Raw genomic sequence first — 24783 nt, forward strand, 5'->3', positions numbered from 1 at the left:
TTTTTATTTAACATTTTGCTGTTAGACATTTTGTTATATACATTCTATTAGTAGACATTTTGTTATTTAACGTTGTGTTATTCGAGATTTTGTTATTTAACGTTTTCTTTTTCGACATTTCGTTATTTAACGTTTTCTTTTTCGACATTTCGTTATTTAACGTTTTCTTTTTCGACATTTCGTTATTTAACGTTTTGTTATACTACATGTTGTTATTTAACTTGTTGTATTTTAACATTTTGTCATTTAACAATTGTTTATTCGACATTTTGTTATTATTATTTTGTTATTTAAGGTTTAGTTATTGGGCATTTTGTTATTCAACTTGTTGTATTTTATCATTTTGTTAATAGAATTTTTGTTATTTAACTTTATTTTTGACATTTTGTTATTTAACGTTTTGTTATTCGACATTTTGTTATTTAACTTTTGGTTATTATGCATTTTTGTTATTTGGCTTCGACCGTCATTTTGTGCCAACTACCCATTCTAAACTTGCATGTAGTATCAATCTGCTTGACAAGATATTAAAGAGTTTAATTCGAGTTTCTTTAAAGGATTCTAATTTCTTATCAAATCAATTGATTAAATTTATGTTTCTTTCCATTTATGTCCACAATATAAATTATTTTTACATTGATAAAAGTACATTCTTGACTTTTTCTTGTTATACTGGGTTACTCACAAAGGATGAGACTTTAAAGGGACTGTAAAGGAAAAATAAAAGAGGGTACAGGATGAAAAATAAAAGAGGGTACAGGATGAAAAATAAAAGAGGGTACAGGATGAAAAAGGTGTAATATAAGGTAAAGACAATATTCCTAAAATGGTTTATACCTCAAATGACTTATTTTAATTGGTTTCATATTTTGACCTCTGAAGGTCATTGATATCTGTAGGTCAAATGATCATCTTTGGTCAAAAATGTGGTTCGAAATGTAATCAGAACACCAAAAACCTATGATTTGATACCTCACAATACTTATTTTTATTGATTTCATATATTGAACTCCAGAGGAAATTCTTCAGGATTCTATGAGGTCAAAAAGGGGACTCGGAACAGACATTTTTCATTCGAAAATTAATTAAGCGAAAGAATGTGAAAACTTTTCCCGAAAATTATTTTCGCGAAGTTTCATTATATCATTTTTTTCGCAAAATGTTTGCACTTTCCGTGGGCGAACGAAATGCGAAAAAAATGTTAAACTTTCGCAAAACGATTTCACCTTTTTCACTACCGTACTTACTGGACTTATTTTCATTGATTTAATATTTTTACCTTCATTATTGAAGGGAGGTCAAACTGAAAATAATTGAATTAGAGTAAAAAAGTGGTATTTTTTCGTACTTTCTGAGTTCATAGAGGTCAAAATGGAGGTCAATGACCTCCGATCTCAAATTTTCTTCCTGATATTTGCAGATGACCAGAATTAGATCAGCTGCATGAAATATGTCAGCGTTTCTATCTCAATTTTAAGGACCAAACGCAACCTGAACAAAAATTTGGTGTCACGACTCACCAAGTGTCGAATTGTACCCCCCTAAAAAGTCCAATGAACTTGAAACGTTTTGCTATATATTTTGCTATATATTTTTCTATAGATTTTGCTATATATTTTGCTATATATTTTGCTATATAACAACATTAAATATCACTTAAATGTTGTCTACCTATTTTACAGCTCTGTGGGCCTCATTTTGTCGAACTATATTCTGCCATTTTCGGTAGATCGAACGCAGCGATAGTATTTCTATCAATGTTGAATTTTATGTTTTTCATATTAGATATTTTTCAGTGATTATCTTCAACTGAACAGGGGAATAGTTCCTATATCTGGAGATACTCAGGATAGGTCTGTTTTTTACGGTCGATTAAAAGAATTATAAACGAAATTTAGGTGTGGCATGTCTTAATCAAAACGGTTTAACTTAACTGCTAAACTGGTGGATTCATCCTTCTTTTCCTTTCTTAACTTTGATTACTTTCATTTGAGGTTTCATTGTAAAGTTATATACGGATTTTCGCAGTCGAAGAGAAAAAAATGTTCATCAACATATGAATAGAATATGCCACTTTATAAATGGTTTGTCATTTTAAATTACAGAAATTATATTAATTTGACTGGGTCTTTCTGAGAAATTATTGTTATTAAATTATTTCATGCAAATAAAAAATTAAAAGAAAAGTTTTGAACATTATATTGTTGTTTAAAGTTTTTGCTCCGTTTGGATGGAATCATAAAAAATATTCATTAGAATAAAAATAGTCTTTAGAAAGTGAGTATTTGTAATATCTTTAAGGTTTCCAACGCAAATGAATTTTACTTGTGCGCAAATGCGGGCCCTGTAATTTTCGTGCAATTCCGCGGAATACGAAAACAGTTGCGCGCAATTCCGCACAACGGAATTTCATTAGGAAAGCCTAGTAGTATGGTTCCACGTAAAAGTAACTACAGTGAAGAACATCCTATTAAAGGACAATTAATTAACCGTGGTCTGGCAAGTGAAGGTGCACGAGACACTCATTTCTTGGCTCTTACAGGACATCCTACGAAACATGACATTTGGTGAATAGTTTTCAATGTCGTCTTCCATGATACCGTATTAGTTCTTTAAGACTTTTTGCGCTTTATTTCGTGAAACAAATCTTCTACCCAAATATATATTTGTTTGATGTCAATTTTACTATAATATTACTGCCATTAAGTATTTCTTATCATCATCTCTGGTATCAAACAATTTATCAAATTATGGAAGAAGACATTTTAAACTATTCACCAACTGTCATGTTTCGTGAGACACCCTGTATGTCGGATTTGTGACATTTCATTTACTTTATTCTATTTCTACACTATAGAGTCTCCAGTCCATAGTCTAGATAATATTGCATTTTTAGAACCTAAACATTTTTAATTTACTTTAGTGCTCGCATTTTTGTTTTAATTTGTGTGTGCACTGTAAATCGTACAATTTACATGAAATAGTTGCCGGAGGGGAATATTTAGAACTAATTTCCTATTCTGTGCACTCTTATATGTACATTTTCTTTTACAGGTTTTGTGGAGGTCATCTTAATATTGTTCATGGAGCTGACACGCCAGGTTAGTCGATAGAGATAGATACAGTTTATATCCCCCCCCCCCCACCAACACCAACCCTTCCCCTCATTTCCTGTCTGGGCCTACTGAAACCCCCTCCTCCTGGCGTGTAAGCATACTGCTCTTGAATGCATTTTAATAAATATTCTCCCGTACAGGTCACTGTATATGTAGAAAGCTGTTAGAAAACAGAATACTGGTGGTTAGCTTTTACAGGGGTTTAGGTTGACCCGCCTTATCGCTGTTATCGCACTTGATGTTTTGAAAACCCTATTTACCATATCATCATAGGTTTAAAAAACTAATCGATGCTAAAATGACTTTCATCGATAATTTCTTTTTAGAAATATATTCCTTAACATGTCATTAGTTTACTGTAGATTTGTTCTTACATTTTTCGTCGTTGTTATTTAATTGTTTTTGGAAATCGATTTTTAAAGTCAAGAGTGGACAGTCAGGGAGAATTAAAAAAAAATGTTGTGCTGTTACTTAGCAATTGTACAATGTACAATGTACAATGTACATCGTACAAAAACCTTATATGTAGCTAGGTCATGACTGAATTATAAACATTTTCTCTGTAATACCGCACTCTCATTTCAACTACCCTACCTGGCCAGTGGCCAGACACTCCCATTTATATTGAAATTAATCATTTTAGTTCAATAGAAATTATTTTTACCTGTTTTTGATCAAAATAAAAATTTTGATCTTATGAAATGTCCAAATATCACGTTCCCTTTCAAAAACAAGAAAAAAGCATAATTATTTTTCCGGTGAAAGAAATTAATCACAACTCATTTAATTTATAAATGTTTTATATATATATCCTTTATTCCCAAGGAATGTTTACTGAAGGTAAGGGGTGAGGGTTAGGACTAAATACCCTACACAATAAAGTTTCTCGAACAAGAACTATGTAGTAAAAATCGTGGAAACATGATTATTCTGTAAACTTGCAGTACGTTTTACATTAGTAATGATTTAATTTTGTAGACATAATGACATTATTCATTGAAACTGTGTTTCAATTGAATACTTAGCATGATTAGCTTAAATCATGCAACATACTTAAATTAAGCTAAAAAACATGTGTGGAGATAGCTAAAATGATTTATATCTATTTTTCTAATCTTATAAATACGTACAGTAAACTTTTACTGTGCGAATAATTCGATGGTCTTAATAAGGTAATATAGAATACGTTGTCGGAATTGTAACTACGTCAATTCATGTTAACTTGTAATATATATAATATATATAATATTAGATGAAGTAAGTTCTATAGAGTAATTCTGTACTGTTTACTGTGTGAGAGTATATCTGAAGCCCTGTTTTTATAGTCGGGCAGGATTTTCCCTTTAATTTGGGATCAATATATAGCTTGGTGTATAGCTAGGCTTGTGTCCTTGTGCACATAGCACTGAAACCATGTGTTGATATAAACAGGGCGGATCGTCCCCATCATTTGGGATCGAAATATAGCTTGTTGTACAGCTAGGCTTGTGTCCCTGTCTGACAATTTGAACATTGGATCGGCCCCATCATTTGGGATCGATGAAGATAGCTTATTGATAGCTAGGCTTCTGTCACTGTGTGGCATTTAGAGCATAGGATTAGTAGCTGGATTTGATATCTACGCGGCTCAGTTTCATTTGCCATAATATTTTTGCCATACATATTTTTGCCATAATTACATTTGCCATAATACATTTGCCATAAGTAACACTTGCCATAAGTCACACTTGCCATAAGTTACACTTGCCATAATGGTTACACTTGCCATAATCACACTTGCTATAATTACTCTTGCCATAATTAAAATTAAATTTGGTTTGAATTAACAAACATATATTTAAATTTTTTTTACAATTACAATTTGAATACAAATTACAAATCTAATGCAGAGACAGTTCATGAGCTATCAGATTTAGGCACTCTTCTATGGGAAGAGTATTATACTGTAGGACAATGTTAGCAATCCTCTCATAGGTTTGAGGAAGAAATCCGGGTTTGAATTCTAGCTGAGCACATTTTAACCGAACATTTCCAATATTTCACTTCTGTAGACGAGGCATTGGCTACATAGGTGTAGTTGTTGCTGTCTCGAACCATTGGTTTACCCTTACTTGTGGCGTCAAAGGTCACCAAAGGGTCCTCCATTGTGAGAAAATATGGAGCTGAACTTGTGTCAACTGTTCTGTTTTAAAACTATGAGAAAACTAAAGTTGGAAATTTTCATGGTAAAATTTCCCGAATTTGCAATAAAAAAAGACAGATTTACATCTTTTTAAAAATTAGAAAATTATGACAAAAGTAATTATAGCCAGTGTAACTATGGCAAGTGTAACCATTATGGCAAGTGTAACTTATGGCAAGTGTGACTTATGGCAAGTGTAACTTATGGCAAGTGTTACTTATGGCAAAAGTATTATGGCAAGTGTAATACTGGCAAAAATATTATGGCAAATGAAACTGAGCCATCTACGCTTGTGTCTTTGTGTGACATCTAGAGCCTGGGATACAACCCTGGTTGAGTACTGTATTAGTAGCTGGGTTTTGATAGCTACCCTTGTGTCCCTGTGTGGCATTTATGAGCCTGGAATTCAGTCCTGGTTGAGTTTGATAGCCGACGGATTGTACCTGGAAAGATACATTCGACAACTTGTTATGAAGTAGTTGTTTACAACATCTATCCAGATACAACTCAGATTCTCTTGACTATCAATGTCAACACACAGCCACAATACTGTAAACTATCAAAGCCTCAACCAGGACACAATCCACACGGCTACAATCCCGTGAACTATCAACACCACTACCATTGGGCACGATCTCCTTAGCCATTGATGTCAACACAGACACTAGCTATTAATCGATCAATGCAAAACCACTGGGCGTGATCTCATGAGCGATTGATGTAAACCGGACACTAGCTTGTATGCTGTCAATGCCAACAAGGACACTAGAAATTAATTGATTAATGCCTCAACCAGGCCACAATCCACACGGATAATGACTATCAAGGCCACTACCACTGGGCGCGATCTTGTTAGCTATCGATGTCAACAAGGACACAAGAAATTAATCGACTAATGTCTCAACTAGGACACAATCCACACAGCTACAATCCCTTGATTTATCAATGCCTCTACCAATGGGCGCGATCAGCTATCAATGTTCTCCATGGACACAAGCATGTAACTATCAATGGCAAAACTCTAGGCACAATCTTCAGTTTGTATGTTTCAACGAAACCATATTGCTCTCAACACTGTAATCAAAGCAGAGTCTCTATATCAACTAATGTATCTGAGGTTTATATGTTACAAGTTAAAGTTAATAGATGTAATTACAATTCCTACGTCATTATCTATATCAAATGATTGAGGCAATCATGTTACATATTGCAGCACAGTTGAAATAGGCGCAATTAAGATGTACGTCATTACATATATGGTATATAACATAATCAAGCTTATCATGCTACATATTTATTTGATGCGTAGTTCAAATGAATATTGGTTATACGTAAAATTTTACAAACGTAAATAGTTAATAATGTACAACGTACTTCAGGTTTACCAAATATTGTGCTACCCGATATTTATTACAGAACAGCATCGCATATATTTCACTAGAAGGGGATCATTCATTTGACGTACCATCCTATGTGCCATAAACTGTCTATTGTACTGTACTGTTTCTACTGTACAGCTTGATCTGGCAATTGAGATTTGGCCCAATAGTTGAAATAAACTAGTCATGATGCTAGCTCAGCAGATATTTTATAAATGACATTATGTTCTTCTGAATTGACGGAACAGGAGAATTAATTTTTTTATGTTTTTAGAAAAATCAGATGACATAAAAAGAGTGTGTTTTAGGATATGTGATCAGCGAGATCTACAGTAGAATAGTGTACCTTGAGTTTCATAGTTCGAGTCCTAAACATCAATATATACCAGGGATATTATGCTAAATTGTAAACATATCAAATCCAAATCTGATTGTTGAAACTGCATTGTTAATTATGTTTTGAAAACAAAGGAACAAATTACTCGCCATAATTTTTTTAAAATTTGTAACCATTTTATCCATGCAGCCTGATATCGTATAGTTTTTAAATGTATATTTTAATTACAATTTCTGCAGGCAAAAATGGTTTAAACTTTAAGAGCTACTAGCTGAAAGGCCCGAAGTTTCCCGTGGAAAAAAGAATAATTTTTAAAAGAAATGAATAATTTGAAAAATTAAAAAATTTAAAAAAAACATTACAAATTTGTTTAACCTATAACACCCCCCGGCCACCCCTCAGTGTCCACAAAAAAATTCAGCCCAATCGGTTATTATATAGAAGATTGCTTTTGTGTACATTTGTACAAATGAAATCAAGAAATGTAAAAAATACTTCCAGAAGCAAGTAAAAGCTGTTGATGACATTGCATTTCAGTTCACTTTTTTAATATTTTTGAAAAGAAAAGTACAATTTAGTTTTAATATTTAGAACATCATGGTCCAGGGTTCAAGATACGATATGATCAAGAGATTTGCTGATACATCATTATATGCATATAACATCTATAAAAATATTTATATATATTTACATTCACACATATTATACAGGGATAACCATAAAGGATGAGACTTAACAGAAGACTACATAGAATTCTATCAGTTTTTCTCTTACAGTGATAGTTCGCTGTAGCTTAAAATTTTTCTTTCTTGCTCAATCATTTAGCAGACTTATAAATGAAGATATTATAAAACTGAGTCTCGTTTTTTGTGGGTAACCCTGTATTTTGAACATACAAAAGATTGCATCCAGAGATGCATGAAACAATTATTCTGTGAAAATAAAGTTTTTAAGTTAAGTAAATTTGTTGTGTTTTACTGATATAAATTTGTATGAAAATGTTTATATTTTTTTCGAGCAAAATATTGATTCTTTAATTGTGAACAGAATTATCTGAATTTCATTTCAGTGTTTAATCTTAACGAAGATTTTATACTTCGATTTTAAAATATCCACTGAACAGATAATATAATTATCAAGATATCAGCAGTTATCAAGATATCAGAAGTTATCAAGATATCAGGATTTATCAAGATATCAGAAGTTATCAAGATATCAGGAGTTATCAAGATATCAGGAGTTATCAAGATATCAGGAGTTATCAAGATATCAGGAGTTATCAAGATATCAGGAGTTAACAAGATATCAAGAGTTATCAAGATATAAGGAGTTATCAAGATATCAAGAGTTATCAAGATATCAGGAGTTATCAAGATATCAGGAGTTAACAAGATATCAGGAGTTATCAAGATATCAGGATTTATCAAGATATCAGGAGTTATCAAGATATCAGGAGTTATCAAGATATCAGGAGTTATCAAGGTATCAGAATTTATAAAGATATCAGGAGATATCAAGATATCAGGTGTTATCAAGATATCAAGAGTTATCAAGATATCAGGAGTTATCAAGATATCAGGATTTATCAATATATCAGGAGTTATCAAGATATCAGGAGATAACAAGATATCAGGAGATAACAAGATATCAGGAGTTATCAAGATATCAGGAGTTATCAAGATATCAGGAGTTATCAAGATATCATGAGTTATCAAGATATCAGAAGTTATCAAGGTATCAGGAGTTATCAAGATATCAGGAGTTATAAAGATATCAGAAGTTAACAAGATATCAGGAGTTATCAAGATATCAGGATTTATCAAGATTTTACTATTATGAGTTTTCAAGATATCAGGAGTTAACATGATTAACTCGATATTCAAAATAGTAACCAGATAATTACAATGTAACACAAGTAATCTGGTTGTTACAATAAAATCTAGAAAATAAAACTATAAACAGCTGAAAGAAGTAATCCTGTCAAATACCAGGAGAACAGAATCCCGCAAATCACCAAAACCATCTGCCAATTCCTAAATATATTATAATCATGAAACCATCTGCCAATTCCTAAACATATTATAATCATGAAACCATGTGCCATTTCCTAAACATATTATAATCATGAAACCATGTGCCAATTCCTAAACATATTGTAATCATGAAACCATCTGCCAATTACCACCTGTATCATGTTTGTAAAAAACTACCTGTATCATGCTTCTGTAAACTACCTGTATCATTTTTATATAAACTACCTGTATGTATCAACTACCTGTATCATGTTTGTATGAACTACCTGTATCATGTTTGTATAAACTACTGTATCATGTTTGTATGAACTACCTGTATCATGTTACATAAACCACCTGTCCCATGTGTATATAAACTACCTGTATGTATCAACTACCTGTATCATGTTTTTATAAACTACCTTATCGTGTTTTTATAAACTACCTGTATCATGTTTCTATGAACTACCTGTATCATGTTTGTATAAACTACCTGTATCGTTCTTACCTGACAGTTTTAACCCCTGGTACCCAGGACAGAATCATTGCACAGGTTGTAAATAGGATAAACAGAGCCATTCCAGTATCTAAATATATTTTCAGTATCTATATATATTTTCCAGTATCTAGATATATGTTCCAGTATCTAGATATATTTTCCAGTACCTAGATATATTTTTAAGTATCTATATATATTCCAGTATCTATATATATATATAGTCCAGCATTTAGAAATATATTCCAGTATCTATATATATTTTCCAGTATCTAGATATGTATTCCAGTATATAGATATATATATATTCCACCATCTAGATATATTTACCAGTATCTATGTATATTTTCAAGTATCTTGATATATGCTGCAGTATTAAAATACATTCTTGTATCTAGATATATATTCCATTATCTAGATAAATATTCTAGTATTTGAATATATTCCTGTATCTAGATACATGTTCCAGTATCTAGATATATTACTGTACCTAGATACATATTCCAGTTTAAAAACTGCGTCGGAATTAAGTCACAGACTTGAAAGTGAAGGCTCACTGACAATAAAAAGTGAAATGTACCTGGAATATAGTAAGGAGGCGAGTTGACCCAAACCGCCATGACCTCACCAGATTTCCCTCCCTCTAACAGAGATATAAATGCATTCGCCACATGATCTAAATTCACATACGAAAATAGAAAATCATTATTATAAAGATTTATTCACAAACAAAGATATAAATACATATATAAATGGTGTAGTCTAAATTTGTTTAAATAAATTTTTGAAAATACGGGTTTCCAAAAGAAAAGAGAAAAATATGCAAAATTATCCACAAATAGACAACATGGATCATTACTCATTACATAACATATTTATCATTTCAGTTATTACGTATAATCATCGAACCCTACAACATATAAATTATTCATTCTTGTATTTAAAAGTTCTTGTAAAACCGGAACTTTCCATTCATGTTCTAATGGGACATCAAAATATTTCATTTGTTTCTTAACTAACATTTTACTAAGATCCGAAGGATTTACAGAACAATCATTTGCAATAGAAAATAAATTTCTGCCAAGAACTGTGAATTAATAATTTAACACAAATATAAATTTTTATTACATTCATTCCCATTTTTTATTTTTAGGATTTAATATGAATCTGTAAAAAAAAAGTTTTTCTTGCAATGTCCGTTTTACAACAGTATGCTTAAAAGCCTTTGTCTAATCAAGTATCCATGTTTTTGTTTATAAACTGTTCATTTGTATTGGCGGGTTCTCTACAAAAGGGACTTGAGCTATGGTGAAACCATTAAAAACGACGGTATCTTCCACATCTTGAAATTACGCTTACAGTCCCTTTAAAGAAAAAACGATGATATTAATTCCACATTTGTGCCCAGATTAAACTTTTAAGGATACCGTTGTACAGTAGCTTAAGGATACCGTTGTACAGTAGTTTAAGGATACCGTTGTACAGTAGTTTAAGGATACCGTTGTACAGTAGTTTAAGGAAACCGTTGTGTACAGTAGTTTAAGGATACCGTTGTACAGTAGATTAAGGATACCGTTGTACAGTAGTTTAAGGATACCGTTGTACAGTAGTTTAAGGATACTACAGTAGAAACACTTGAAAATACAACCTCACTCCAATTATTAAACTTAATAGAGTTTCTTTTTATCTTTTGTTGAATGCAGAAGCAAAAAATTTAACTCGCAATCAAAAGAAAACCTTGAAAAAATGCAAAATATAAAATCTAAAACAAGTGCAAACATCCGTGTATTCTGCAATTCATCTTGAGCTAAAGAAGATATAATAAAAATATATTTTTTTCAAATACCTGGGCTCATGATGCCGCCTTCAAATATCCATCCATCAATTTATCAAATATGCGGAACACAAGGAATAAATCAATAAGAACCAATAATAATTAAGGGGTGTCCCAATAAACATTGGAATTCAGTGACGAATTCGATACAGTCTTTTAAAATAATTCTTTGATTAAGTATACCATACTGAGAAAGCTGTAATCTGTAAGAGTTTCGCCTGCTATGTTTACAATTTGTTTGTTTATGTTTTGACTGCTTACGTTTGTACTTGTAAAACAAGAAAGTTGCAGTATACAAACAGAGTAAACTTGTCCGTCTTCACTGTTTGTCTAGTAGACACATCTTTACAGTCTTTTACCGTTTTCACAAAATAAACTCTAGCAGATATAATTATAATATGGCTTTTGAATTTAGATCACAATGCTAATTCAAAACAAAGACGATATCGAATTCATCACTGAATGCCCATGTTTTTTGGGACATACTGTATGATTTACTTTTCTTTAAACGTTATTATGATGTGCTTAATTTATAATCGGCCCAAGAGGTGTATCTATTATTAAAAGAATTTTAATAAATTAGGAAATGGGGAACAAATGATAAAATTGACAACGAAAGGCAAACTTGTTCATCCTTTATAATATTTCTTTTACCTTAAAATCATTTATTTGCCCAATTTAAGCGAAGAAAATATTAAACATATTTTTTGAAATCCACGCAAACGTAAGAAAGTTGTTCAATTAAATATGATTGATGGATTCCTTTCCTACATCTTTACTCATAGTTGCAATCTCCTGATCAGTACATCCAGACAGTATAGGAGTCTGGGCTACTGATGGACACAGACATAAGACACGGACCCTCTCCTTCTCATAGTAGCTCTAGATATGGACACATAGTAGCTCTAGATATAGACACATAGTAGCTCTAGATATGGACACATAGTAGCTCTAGATATAGACACATAGTAGCTCTGGATATAGACACATAGTAGATCTAGATATAGACACATAGTAGCTCTAGATATAGACACATAGTAGCTCTAGATATAGACACATAGTAGCTCTAGATATATATACATAGAAGCTCTAGATATAGACACATAGTAGCTCTGGATATAGTCCCATAGTAGATCTAGATATAGACACATAGTAGCTCTAGATATAGACACATAGTAGCTCTAGATATAGACACATAGTAGCTCTAGATATAGACGCATTGTAGCTCTAGATATAGAAACATAGTAGCTCTGGATATAGACACATAGTAGCTCTAGATATGGACACGTAGTAGCTCTAGATATACATAGATATATAGACATAGTAGCTCTATATATATACATAGATACATAGACATGGTAACTCTATATATACATAGATACATGTACATACTAACTCTATATATACATATATACATAGACATAGTAACTCTATATATATATATATATACATAGATACATAGACATAGTTACTCTTTACATACATAGATGCATAGACATAGTTACTCTATATATACATAGACACATAGACATAGTAGCTCTATATATACATAGACACATAGACATAGTAACTCTATATATACATGGATACATAGACATAGTAACTCTAGATATGCATATAAACATGACATAGTAACTCTATATATACATAAATACATAGACATATGTAGCTCTATATATACATAGATACATAGACATAGTAGCTCTAAATATATATTCATAGACAAAGACATCTGTAGATATTTATAGAAATAGACATTTTTTAAAAGTTGGTTTTGCAGAGCCGACTGTTATTTACTCCTTCGAGGATATTTAAAAAATATTTTTTAACTAATTGGTTTTGAATTTGATTATTTCTCTTGTCGCTTGCGCAACTATCTAAGAATGCCACGCACCACTCACATTTTTCGAAATCCGTTAAAAACGTTTTCTAAAAAAGTAAATGTAAAAAAATGATTTAAAAAATATTATAAAATATAAACTATATACAAATGTGGCGAAAGATAATCGATGACTATGGGTTGTAATATCTGAATGATTTGTTTAAAATTAAATTGATTTTTTTACGGTCTAAGTCCTATGTTGCAATTTCCTCAATTTGTAAAGGCGCTGTGTTCTTCGGTATGAGACGTCTTTAACAATTTTCTCCTTATAGACGCAACAGATAGAAGTAAGATTAGTAGCGATCAAAAGCGCTTTTTTATCGCATTAAGCCTATACCCCCTCTCATTTTTCGCAAACACTCCCTTTAAGGAAGAACAAGGACGAGTTTCCTTGTTCTGAGTGTAGAATAGATTAAGATAGAATTACTAAATACCTTATTACCCATACACCTGGATAGGGTTACTACTGCACTCTTACTAGTGTTGTACTGAAACCCCTAAACAACAAAGTATCTCCACTCTACGTCCAATTAAAGTAAATTCCATGTAATAATTCCTCTTATTGAAGAACTATTTAGAAGAATTCGAGAATATTTTGAATTTCTAATATAAAACTGGATAATTCTAATATAAAACTGAATGAAGAAATTGAGTTTTTGAAATTTTCTGATTCCTTTATCTCAGCAACCCGATGTTCTGCATGAACCTTTAATATTTTAAACTATACAGTCTGTAATAGCAATTAGTCTTAGTTTGAAATATCAGAAAACTAGTGTATAAAGTAGACAGCTCAGACATAAATTACGCATATTTTTCCTCATTAGAAATTATCCCTTTGCAAAAGTAGTAGTTAATTTTCGAGAGGGATTAATAAGGACGCTATATTATTTTTCCATTATCTCCCATTAAATATTCCCTCCTTTTAACCGCAAACCTTCTTCCTACGTTCTCCGGTTTAAAACAAAATCTTTAACATTAATAAAAAAACACTGCAAAAGGAAAAAATAAAGAAAATTTTATAAGTGCAAAAAAATATTTCTTGTTATAAATCTCTAGTCTATTCTTTAATCTTTACTAAATCTTTTGTTAAAATCTCTAGTCTATTCTTTAATCTAAGCTTAATGTTCTTGTTCCCATCTATTCTTTAGTAAATACAAACCTTCGGTTGTTCTGCGCAGAACAGTCCCAGGATTGAAGCAATATTAACAATTACACCTCCTTCTCCTCCCCTACTTTTTCCTGATCATTATAAGGATAATAATCTCCATAGCTAGTGTAGCCCCGTTCATAACCCCAGTCAGATTAATTTCCATACATAGTTTCCATCCTTCCTTCTCACCCATCACTCCAGCATTGTTTACAAAACAACCAACCTTCAACAAAAAACCGGTTTAAGTCATAAATAAAAAAAATATATATTTGTAATTTACAAAATTTGATTGAAATATGAATTGAAATGTGCAATGTGCAATGTGCAATGTGCAATGTGCAATGTCTGATTTCGAACGGCATCCTTCGAACTTCCGCCTGAGCCAACGAAACAGCTATTTAAGATATTTTAATCTGAAAATTAGCCAGATAAAAAAACACCGCTTTCTTCCGTTCTGTTGCATGATTAGAGCCTACGGCAAAGGTTTACAGGTTTAAAAGTGAAAGAACCATTGAACGCCGAAAATCACTTTAAGAAGCTTTGATTTAAAAAATATATTAATGAAAATAAGTGCTTGCTTTTTTAAGTTTGTGTCAAGTTCAAAGAAAAATAAGTTAAAAGTTTGTTTTCTTGTTTCTCCACTTTTAGATTCTTTCAAAACAAGAATTAAACTTTATAAATACTGGACAAAAAATACCTTTTTCTTAAACTTGGATTCGGTAAACGTCCACAACTCTCTGAAAATATTTAATTATTAAACTTGATATTTATCATGAAATTATTAAATATATATTTACTAAAATGTAACATGTGACAAATTATAAATTTATAAAATTATTTCTCGCCTCTAACTCTTTTTACCAAATCAAGATGCAAAGATATTGAAAATTAGAAAAGTTTAGTTTGTGATAAACATTTTTGAATCAAGCATAAGCAGGAATTCTTTTTAAGAAGATTAAGATATTTATTTATCAATAGACTTTTTTAAAATTGTTTAAGAACATTTTTAAAATTTAATATTAGAAGTTTTTGACAGATTATCGATTTAATCCAGGTTTTGATAAAAATTTGTATTTTCTCAACTTTTCCAAAGTTTCCGTTTAAATTTTTAAATCCTCTAAGATAAAATCTATATATAGGGTTATCTAATCTTTTTGAATGCATTACTTAGCACTTGGGTAAAAATCAACTTAATTTCAAACTTTCCTCCAAGAACTTAATCAAATTCAACAAAAAGCTTGTAATACAAAAACAGATTTAATACAGGGGTCAAAATGGCTGTTTGGGATGGAAAATGAATTCATGAAATTATTGGGACTTAAAATGAAACTGTGTAGATAAAAAATTTAGGCCATATGGATTTAAAATGATTTTCTGTAAAAAATAAAAAATTCTTGAATTAGCAACAAAATACGGTAAATTGGATGAGATATCCTTATTTTTCTACTAGAAACTTCCTCAATCTGCTCAGATAAATGTCTGTAATTTCATAAAGGAGAGTGATTAGTTTGTTACCTAACACTCTGTTGGTTTGTGACGTCACATTGCTGAAATATAACCTTATCCTCTCCATATTCCCTAGAGCAAACACCCATTAACTTAGACTAAAGGAACTTAGGTTTTTCCGAGGAGCAAATTCTAAATTTTAATTTTTAAGAGGAGCAAATTCTTAGTTTTTATTTTTCGAGCAGAGCAAATTCTTAGTTTTTATTTTTCGAGCAGAGCAAACTCTAAATTTAAATTTTTAAGAGGAGCAAATTCTTAGTTTTTATTTTTCGAGCAGAGCAAATTCTAAATTTTAATTTTTGGAGCAGAGCAAATTCTAAATTTTAATTTTTCGAGCAGAGCAAATTCTAAATTTTAATATTTAAGAGGAGCAAATTCTTAGTTTTTATTTTTCGAGCAGAGAAAATTCTTAGTTTTTATTTTTCGAGCAGAGCAAATTCTAAATTTTAATTTTTGGAGCAGAGCAAATTCTAAATTTTTATTTACGAGCAGAGCAAATTCTTAGTTTTTGCTTTTCGAGCCGAGCAATCTAAATTTTAATTTTTCGAGCAGAGCAAATTCTAAATTTTTATTTTCGAGCAGAGCAAATTCTTAGTTTTTGTTTTTCTAGCAGAGCAAATTCTAAATTTTAATTTTTCGAGCAGAGCAAATTTTTAGTTTTTATTTTCCGAGCTGAGCAAATTCTTAGTTTTTATTTTCCGAGCTGAGCAAATTCTAAATTTAAATTTTTCGAGCAGAGCAAATTTTTAGTTTTTATTTTCCGAGCTGAGCAAATTCTTAGTTTTTATTTTCCGAGCTGAGCAAATTCTTAGTTTTAATTTTCCGAGCTGAGCAAATTCTTAGTTTTAAGTTTTTGAAATGAAAGTTCTTTAAATTAAGTTTAATCAGATTTACCTCGCTAATTCATCAAGTGTGGACTCCCCAAGTTCTACCTAAACATAAATTCCATATTTTTACACATTTATTTTTCATATTTTCACGTATTTATTTTTCATATTTTCACGTATTTATTTTTCATATTTTCACCTATTTAGTTTTCATATTTTCACCTATTTAGTTTTCATATTTTCACGCATTTATTTCCAGAAAATTAATACAAGCTGTATTATAAAATATTTGATATGGCCATCTATTGTTGATTTTTAAATATATCATTTTTCTACAGAAGAAAAGACAAGTTTTATGTGATTTTTTTTCAGATTTGGCCACAGCATTCATTCTTTGTTTTTAATATTATATTTCTGAGATATTGTTTAAAAATAACCTTAATATCTGATATACAAGGATACATTAGACCTTAATATCTGATATACAAGGATACATTAGACCTTAATATCTGATATACAGACTAAAGATCCCCTTTCCAGTAATTTTTCAGCAAATGCCCGACCCAGCCCGCCAGCAGAACCTATATAAGTGTACTTAAATAGAAAAACAATGACCCTGTCCGACAGCAGAACCTATACAAGCGTACATAGATAGATAAACAAAAACCCAGCACGCCAGCAGAACCTATTCAAGTGTACATAGGTAGATTAACAATGACCAAGCCCGCCAGCAGAGCGTATTCAAGTGAACATAGATAGATAAACAATGACCCAGTCCACCAGCAGAGCCTATACAAGTTTACATAGATAGATAAACAATGACCCAACCCGCCAGCAGAACCCATACAAGTGTACATTGTACAATGTACATAGATAGATAAACAAGTGATTTGGCATTGATGGATTACTAGCTAGTGTCTGTGTTGACATTGATAGCTGACAAGATTGCGCCCATTGGTTTAGCGTTGATAGAATATGAGCTAGTGTCTGGTTGACATCGATAGCTCATGAGATCGTGCCCGGTGGTTTGGCATTAATAGGTTACAAGATTGTAACCGGGTTTAGACATTGATAGTTAAGAGAAACTGAATTGTAACTGGATAGATTCGGGTCTAAAAGCAATTTATGGAGTAGGGTATTTACTACATACATAAATAGAAAACAATGACCCAGCTCGCCAAAAGAACCTGTACAATGTACTTGTAAGGAGTTGTACATGCGTACAACTCTGTTGGAAGGAGCTGTACATGCGTACATGTAGATAAATCTGCACAATGGCCCTATTCGCTTGAAAGATCGACCTGTAATGGTAAGTATTGAACATGACAGAAAATTTCAAAAGTTTTTGAAATTTTCATTTATTGGTTTGCTCTGTATGTTTATCATGTTGAATACAAAATTGTGTCCAATTCTCAGTTTAAATTCAAATCTAGTATCTACCTGTGATAATGCAGACTGTATCTTTAAACTCCATCTTTTTCTAAAAATATTATTCAGGGTGTCCTATGAAACATGAATAGTTTTCAATGTCTTCTTCCACATACTATATCAGATATCAAAGACTTTTCGTAGTTTATTTATGTAAAGAAAATGTCCAAATCATATATATACTATAATATAACTGTCATATAAAAAATGTTATTAGTCTCTTTAATATCAAACAACTTATCAAGTTATGGAAGAAGACATTTTAAACTATTCACCAACTGTTATGTTTCCTGGGACATCCTGTACAATTATGCAAATATAGAACCTTTTAAATCCAATATCAATAGATATCCAAGATCATCTTTTTTTTAGATTTACAAGAGGAGGAAACCACTTCCGCACATGACCCCCCCCCCTCACGACCCCCCTTCTCCCATTTTGATATAATACCCCCGTAAATTAGACGAAATCATGACTGATTTCTATCAACTCCAAAAAAATATGTATTTAAGATAGTTCTCGTGGGCTATTATAATCATAAAAATAAAATTCATTTCCTCTAAATTTGTTAAAGACGGAATCACGATATAAATGTAAAAAATCCTAGCTTTCAACATAAAAAAGCCTTCGTAAATTATATTTTTCTAATTTTTATTATTTTTCAAAAGCAGCAAAAAACATTAAGTATTTCTATTGAATAAATAATGCTTGTTGACAAACTTTTTATTAAGGAGAATATTGGGTTAAAAATATCTAGTTATAATAATTATAATATTTAATAATTCTTTACATTTCGTCTTCAACCCTGCAGCTGCAAAAAATCCGCAATAAGCTTTTAAAGAGAAACTACAAACAAAAATATCAAAATTCATATAGAAAATGTTTTTAACGTTTGTTGAAAAGTGTATAAATAATTCTTTGATATTACCCAATTAGACAATCATCTGATGAATAAAATTGTCAAACTGAAAATATAGATTATGAATTTATGTATTTAATTGAAAGATAAGACAAATTAAATCTGTCTAATGTAATGTCTGGAGATATGTTACAAATACAAGATTAAGTACAGGGTGTCCAAATAAACATGGGAATTCAGTGACGAATTGAAAATCGTCTTTGTTATGAATTAGCATTGTAATACCTAATTTCAAAAGCCATAATATTATTATGTCTGCTAGAGTTATTTTATGAAAACGGTAAATGGTTGTAAAGATGTGTATACGATGTCTCCGCAAGATGAACAGTGAAGACGGACAAGTTTACTCTGTTTGTATACTGCAATTTTCTTTTTTAACTAAGTACAACCGTATGCAGTCAAAACATAAACAAACAAATTGTGAACATAGCAGACGAAAATCTTACAGATTACAGCTTTCTCAGTATGTATTGTATTACTAAATTAAATTATTTTAAAAGACAAAATTGAATTCGTCACTGAATTCCCATGTTTATTGGGACACCCTGTACAATGTTAGATTTCTGATTAGAATTTGATAAAAACAAGATTTAAAGAACAATTTTAAACAGAAGATTTTATCTGGATTAAATTTAAAAAACACTACTACTCCCCCCTTATACAGAAAATCTCCTTTTATGCTTGTATCCTACATTTATTTAAAATAAGACCTTTTAAAATATCACAATTGCAAGGTAAAATTATAGTTTTCTGTCTGAACCATAGACTTTGCAGCTTTTATCCTATATAGCCGGATAAACTTTAAATAAACGAACAATTCTATTCTATTTTTATATTTATTACAGGTCTTTATAATGATTTATCAAAGAAAGAAACAAGTTTACGATTGCAGAGAATCGTGAATATAAATAAATTAATAGTATAAATTCCGTACAGTCGTCTCTGAAGTCTCATCCTTTGTGAATAACCCTGTCTTTAAACTTTTAACTCTGTTTGTACTGTGTAGTGAATGGCAACTGTTCACTCAGAACTGTTCGACCAACTGCAGGAGACTGAGCGTTCACTGTAACCTGTAAAGGTATCTTTGAATACGATTTAGGCTCTCCAGTATCTTATTCATGGATAGTACAACACGGGCAGATCGTTACCAAACAAATCGTACGGACGACCTTAATTCCCACGTGTTATATTTTAAATTTTGCTAAAACATAAGAAACAATTAATAAAAACAAAAAATATATGCTACTTACTTCCCTCCGAAAGTGCCGTCCCCTCCCCCCTCAAAAAATAAAGTTGTTTTTAACCTCACCTAAATTCAGATTTTCTAAAGAGCATATTATGTCAGAGACCAATGTGTGTTGTTTTTAACTAATCAGCCCATAAAACTGTCCTGACGAAAATATAAATTGTACGCCTGGAAGTTTCGGAAAAAGTTGTGGAATATTTCAAATTTTTCATATTGAAAAGTGGAATATAAATCTGAAATAATCCTCAGTGGGAATTTCCTTGACAGCCCTATAAGCACACTGTGCAGTGTACATATTGATAACTCAATGTTAGAAATCCGCGAATACATTTTCTAAAATCAGCGAAGTTGAAATGTTTTTCAGGAAGGAAGCTACTCCAACTATTGCGTTGATTCATCTTAAAGGAGAAATAGGTTCCAGTGCTGGTATCAGCTACAATACTGTTAGACGACAAATCGACGAGGCATTCTGTTTGGAAAATTTGAAAGCTGTCTGCCTGGTTATAAACTCTCCCGGGGGCTCTCCTGTTCAAAGCCAACTCATCGCAGACTACATTCGTTATTCCAGTGACTCAAGAAATACGCCTGTCTATGCTTTTATCGAGGACATATCAGCCTCTGGAGGATATCTAATTGCTTGTGCAGCAGAATTGATTTATGTTTCAAGATTTTCATTAGGTAACAAGCTTTTATTTCGAATTTAGAATACGTCATAAATACTTCATTTTTATGTTTGCCACCAAAAATTTTAATTAAATTTCTTTGTTTTATAGTTGGAAGTATCGGGGCTGTGATGACGACTTTTTCAGCGGTGCCTCTTCTTCAGAAGATTGGAATAGAACCCAAACTGTACACAGCAGGTAACAGCTTTTTACTTTCCTTACATTTTCATTGGATTTTTATATAATATTCAAAGGGGGCTGGATCTTAGCTACCTCTCCGTGTGTATTGGCCTGAGTGTACACTTGGGATAGTTTACTGATATAGGATATTAAGAGATTATGGCCTGATGATACAGTGCAAACATCAAATATGCAGTACGCTTTCGGAATACAAGCGTAACGGGGAGGTTTTGTATTTTAAATATTACTCAGTTTTCTCAGAACCGTTTATTAACGATGAAATATTGCTCTGTAAAAGACTGTAATGGTTTGTCTTCCTGTGAAAATGTAATCCTGCATAAGATAAAGGGTAGTGGATTTTAATGGAAAACAATTCTCCATTTAGATATTTTCAGAATTCACCCCCGGGTACTGTATAAATATACAGATTGACCTTTGGAAGTGAAGTACATAGCCTGTACAATTAGTAAAGGATTAGCGTACATCATCACTCTATATATTATAACCTCGTTGTCAAATACATATGAAGATAAATACGTACATTTTAGGCCACTAGTCTAAAGCTAATTAAATAGTATATAGCGCATTGAAATAATCTTTAAACTTTCTCGCTGTGCGGTTTCTGAAAAATTTTGACCTGAATTTGATTTTACAAGTATTCTTTTTTTGGCCGATTTATATACTGCTGAAATCAAAAAGTATTTTCTCAGAACATATTATCTTTAGGTGCTATAAATTTTTTTTTCACGCACCTTGGCTTGTTTTTTTTTAGAAAGTTTCAGCATGGAGCGACATATTTGTAAATCTTTAAAATATTAATATGAGTTCTAAGATCATTTGTAAACAACTGTAGTTTTTAACCCTTTTCTCTATGGGCGCAACAGATATAAGTAAGATTAGTAGCGATTACCATCGAATTCGATTCGACTTTAGCCTCTTTAATTTTCGTGAACACTCCCTTTAAGGCTTTATAAAATATCTGTCTCTAGGTTCTAGGAAAGCTGGACCGAACCCTTTGGTTCAGATGTCCGAGGAGGAGGAACAGGATATAAACAATCTTCTCACATATACTCATCAGGTTTAATATACATATACTCATCAGGTTTAATATAAATATACTCATCAGGTTTAATATACATATACTCATCAGGTTTAATATAAATATACTCATCAGGTTTAATATACATATACTCATCAGGTTTAATATAAATATACTCATCAGGTTTAATATAAATATACTCATCAGGTTTAATATAAATATTCTCATCAGGTTCAATATAAATTTAGCTTAGGAACCCAGTCTTGCCCAGGTTATCTAAAGATACTCCCGCCGTTTTCCTTTACGTGGTCGATTTTACGGGGAAACACGATACTATCGTAAAATAGTTTTTTTGTTAAATCCATATAAACAATTTTGTAATATAACCTCGATACATTATAAATATCTAGATCTTAAAATAGATTTTACGGGGAAACTAATTTTTGCAATTAAAATTGACCCACTCAACTTAGACTCTGAAAACTCAACAAACTCATCCCTAATCAAAATTAAAGGCAATCGCTCATATATATATATATATATATACTATATACTTTAAATATATTAATATATACTCATAAGTTTAATGTCCATTGCTTCAGCAATAATGTTTATATGATCAGTTTTCTATTTGAAAGTTTATCCTCCAGATGAAATTCCAGTTTTCTAAACCGTAAGTTTTCTTTTTGAAAATTGATTATTTTTACGTTAAACTAGACTATACGTAGATTTTATACATTGCCTAGCTTGGAAACTAATCTTTGTTTGGTGTTTTTTGGAGTCAATCCAGTCAACTCAGATTTGTTTTAACTTCTCAAGTTTCTGCTGTTTACCCCAATCAATATTTGAGGCAAATCGGTCCAGGGGTTCATGATTTATGCAGAAAATATATATATTTATTTAGATAAACAGAACTTTTATTTGCAAAGATATCAAAATTTAAAATTTGGTTTGACATTTTTCTAATAATATTTGATCACTATAGTTTCAGAAGAAGTAGATATTTACTGTTAGCGCCGATTAAAGGATTCATATCTGTAATAATCTGTAATGAGAGAGATAGAAAAATATAGATGTTACCACCAATCACCATACTATTTCTATTAGTTCAGAATAGACATCAAAGACATGCATTAACCCTGATTGGATCAGGCGCTAATGGAATCCGCAAATAAGTATGTGTTAGATTAGAATAAATACTATTTTAATAATATTTTCTAAATTATAACAGGAGTTTATAAAGTGGGTTGAATCTAGGAGAGGAGGAAAGATCAGAAGTAATACAAAAACTAATGTATTCTCAGGTATACTAGCTTGGGAACACAGCTTTGCTTGGATTTTTTTTTATAAAAGTCAACCCGCTTAACTTAGAATTTTCAACCCAAGTTAAAAATATTAATGCGATTCTCTCTAGTTCCCCAACCAAAATTTGAAGCAAATTGGTTAACAGTAATCCAATAATGTAATAAGTTCAGTCTATCTTAGACATATACTTTCGCCTTTTCTACAGGGAACATTATTTAAAATCCGGGATGGGAATTAACCCATTCCTCACGCTAAGTTTCGACACAAATTGAAAGATTATAATTTTAAGATATTTGTGCAAAGAGACCCGGTTTATAAAAAACTATTATCAATGCTTCATTAAGTATGACAAGGTCACAAGGACAATTATTGAAATTTTTCAATTACTCTTAAAGAAGAAAAAACCTGACTGTTTTTAAGACATTGTAATCTTTTCCATTCACGTACATATTTACGAATGTGAATTTTGGTCGCGTTTTGGAAATCTAGGTCTTATTTCAAAATCAAATTATATCAAAGTTTAATTTTGCTTTAGCACTGCAAGCTAAGATGTGCACGCGTTCACGGGAAAGTTGGCGAGGTTAAACCAAACGCCAAGACTTTAAAGTTGAGGCTGTCAAAATATTGGATGACTAACCATCAGAGTTGTCTAAATCTTAGTGAAAGTGTGGCATATTTGAAAATGAAATCAAGAATCAACAAAGATTGCACCTCATACCTGATTAATGGGTTGAAGTTGACATTTTTATGTTTTAAAAATAAAAATATAGCATTCTTAAAAATATATTCTGTGTCTCTGGGCCTGGATTTAAAAAATCCTGCAATTTTAAACGATATCTGATATTCAGTGTATAGGCATTGGGCAAAATCTTGGTTTTAAACTAATCTCCCCTTTACTTTATATTGTAGGAGCCTGTTTTGGTGGAAACCAAAGTGTTGAGTTGGGTCTAGCTGATGATATTTATACAGTTCTAGAGGAGACTGTAGCTACCCTTATACAGGTAGATTTATATATTCAGCTTGTCTGTTTATAGACCAGGTCAAAATTTAAATGATTTGGCAAGAAAAAATGTCAATATTTAACATTTTTGGAAGTTTGTCAATGAATGAAAAAAGTCGTCACTAGAATATTAATACTTTAATGCTTTAAAATATACTAAGAAAAACAAAAATATGTATATAAATTATTTCTATCGAAATCTAGAATTTTTTAAAGATTGAATCAAAGAATCACAGAAAATTCGCAATTTTTAGTTCTGGTCTTGTTTTTATGGAAAAGTTAT

The 24783-nt window shown here is 31.3% G+C and overlaps 3 protein-coding genes across 3 annotated transcripts in view; 2 read left to right on the forward strand and 1 right to left on the reverse strand.

Annotated features, from left to right (window-relative positions):
• Positions 1-7690, forward strand: part of LOC111702641 (uncharacterized) — a 23860-nt gene extending 16170 nt beyond the window's left edge. The window contains exons 10-13 of the mRNA XM_023474394.1: positions 1797-1853; positions 3055-3101; positions 6986-7066; positions 7606-7690. Coding sequence (XP_023330162.1) covers positions 1797-1853; positions 3055-3101; positions 6986-7066; positions 7606-7655 — 235 coding nt within the window. The 3' untranslated portion in view covers positions 7656-7690. The remainder of the gene's footprint in view (positions 1-1796; positions 1854-3054; positions 3102-6985; positions 7067-7605) is intronic.
• Positions 7578-14480, reverse strand: LOC111702652 (uncharacterized). The gene is made up of 7 exons (XM_023474407.1): positions 14398-14480; positions 13673-13735; positions 12124-12238; positions 11369-11386; positions 10103-10198; positions 9535-9613; positions 7578-9047 (listed from the first exon to the last, which is right to left on the reverse strand). The coding sequence occupies exons 2-7, from the start codon at positions 13682-13684 to the stop codon at positions 8954-8956; spliced, it is 414 nt and encodes a 137-aa protein (XP_023330175.1). The 5' UTR covers positions 13685-13735; positions 14398-14480; the 3' UTR covers positions 7578-8953.
• Positions 14481-20639: 6159 nt separating this feature from the next.
• LOC111702642 (Na(+)/H(+) antiporter NhaA) lies at positions 20640-24534 on the forward strand. The gene is made up of 5 exons (XM_023474395.1): positions 20640-20992; positions 21088-21174; positions 22146-22234; positions 23427-23499; positions 24410-24534. Exons 1-5 carry the CDS (start codon positions 20668-20670, stop codon positions 24532-24534), a joined length of 699 nt encoding a protein of 232 aa, XP_023330163.1. The 5' UTR covers positions 20640-20667.
• Positions 24535-24783: the final 249 nt, after the last annotated feature.

This window comes from Eurytemora carolleeae, unplaced genomic scaffold, assembly GCF_000591075.1.
Source record: "Eurytemora carolleeae unplaced genomic scaffold, Eaff_2.0 scaffold412, whole genome shotgun sequence".
NCBI classification, from domain to species: domain Eukaryota; kingdom Metazoa; phylum Arthropoda; class Copepoda; order Calanoida; family Temoridae; genus Eurytemora; species Eurytemora carolleeae.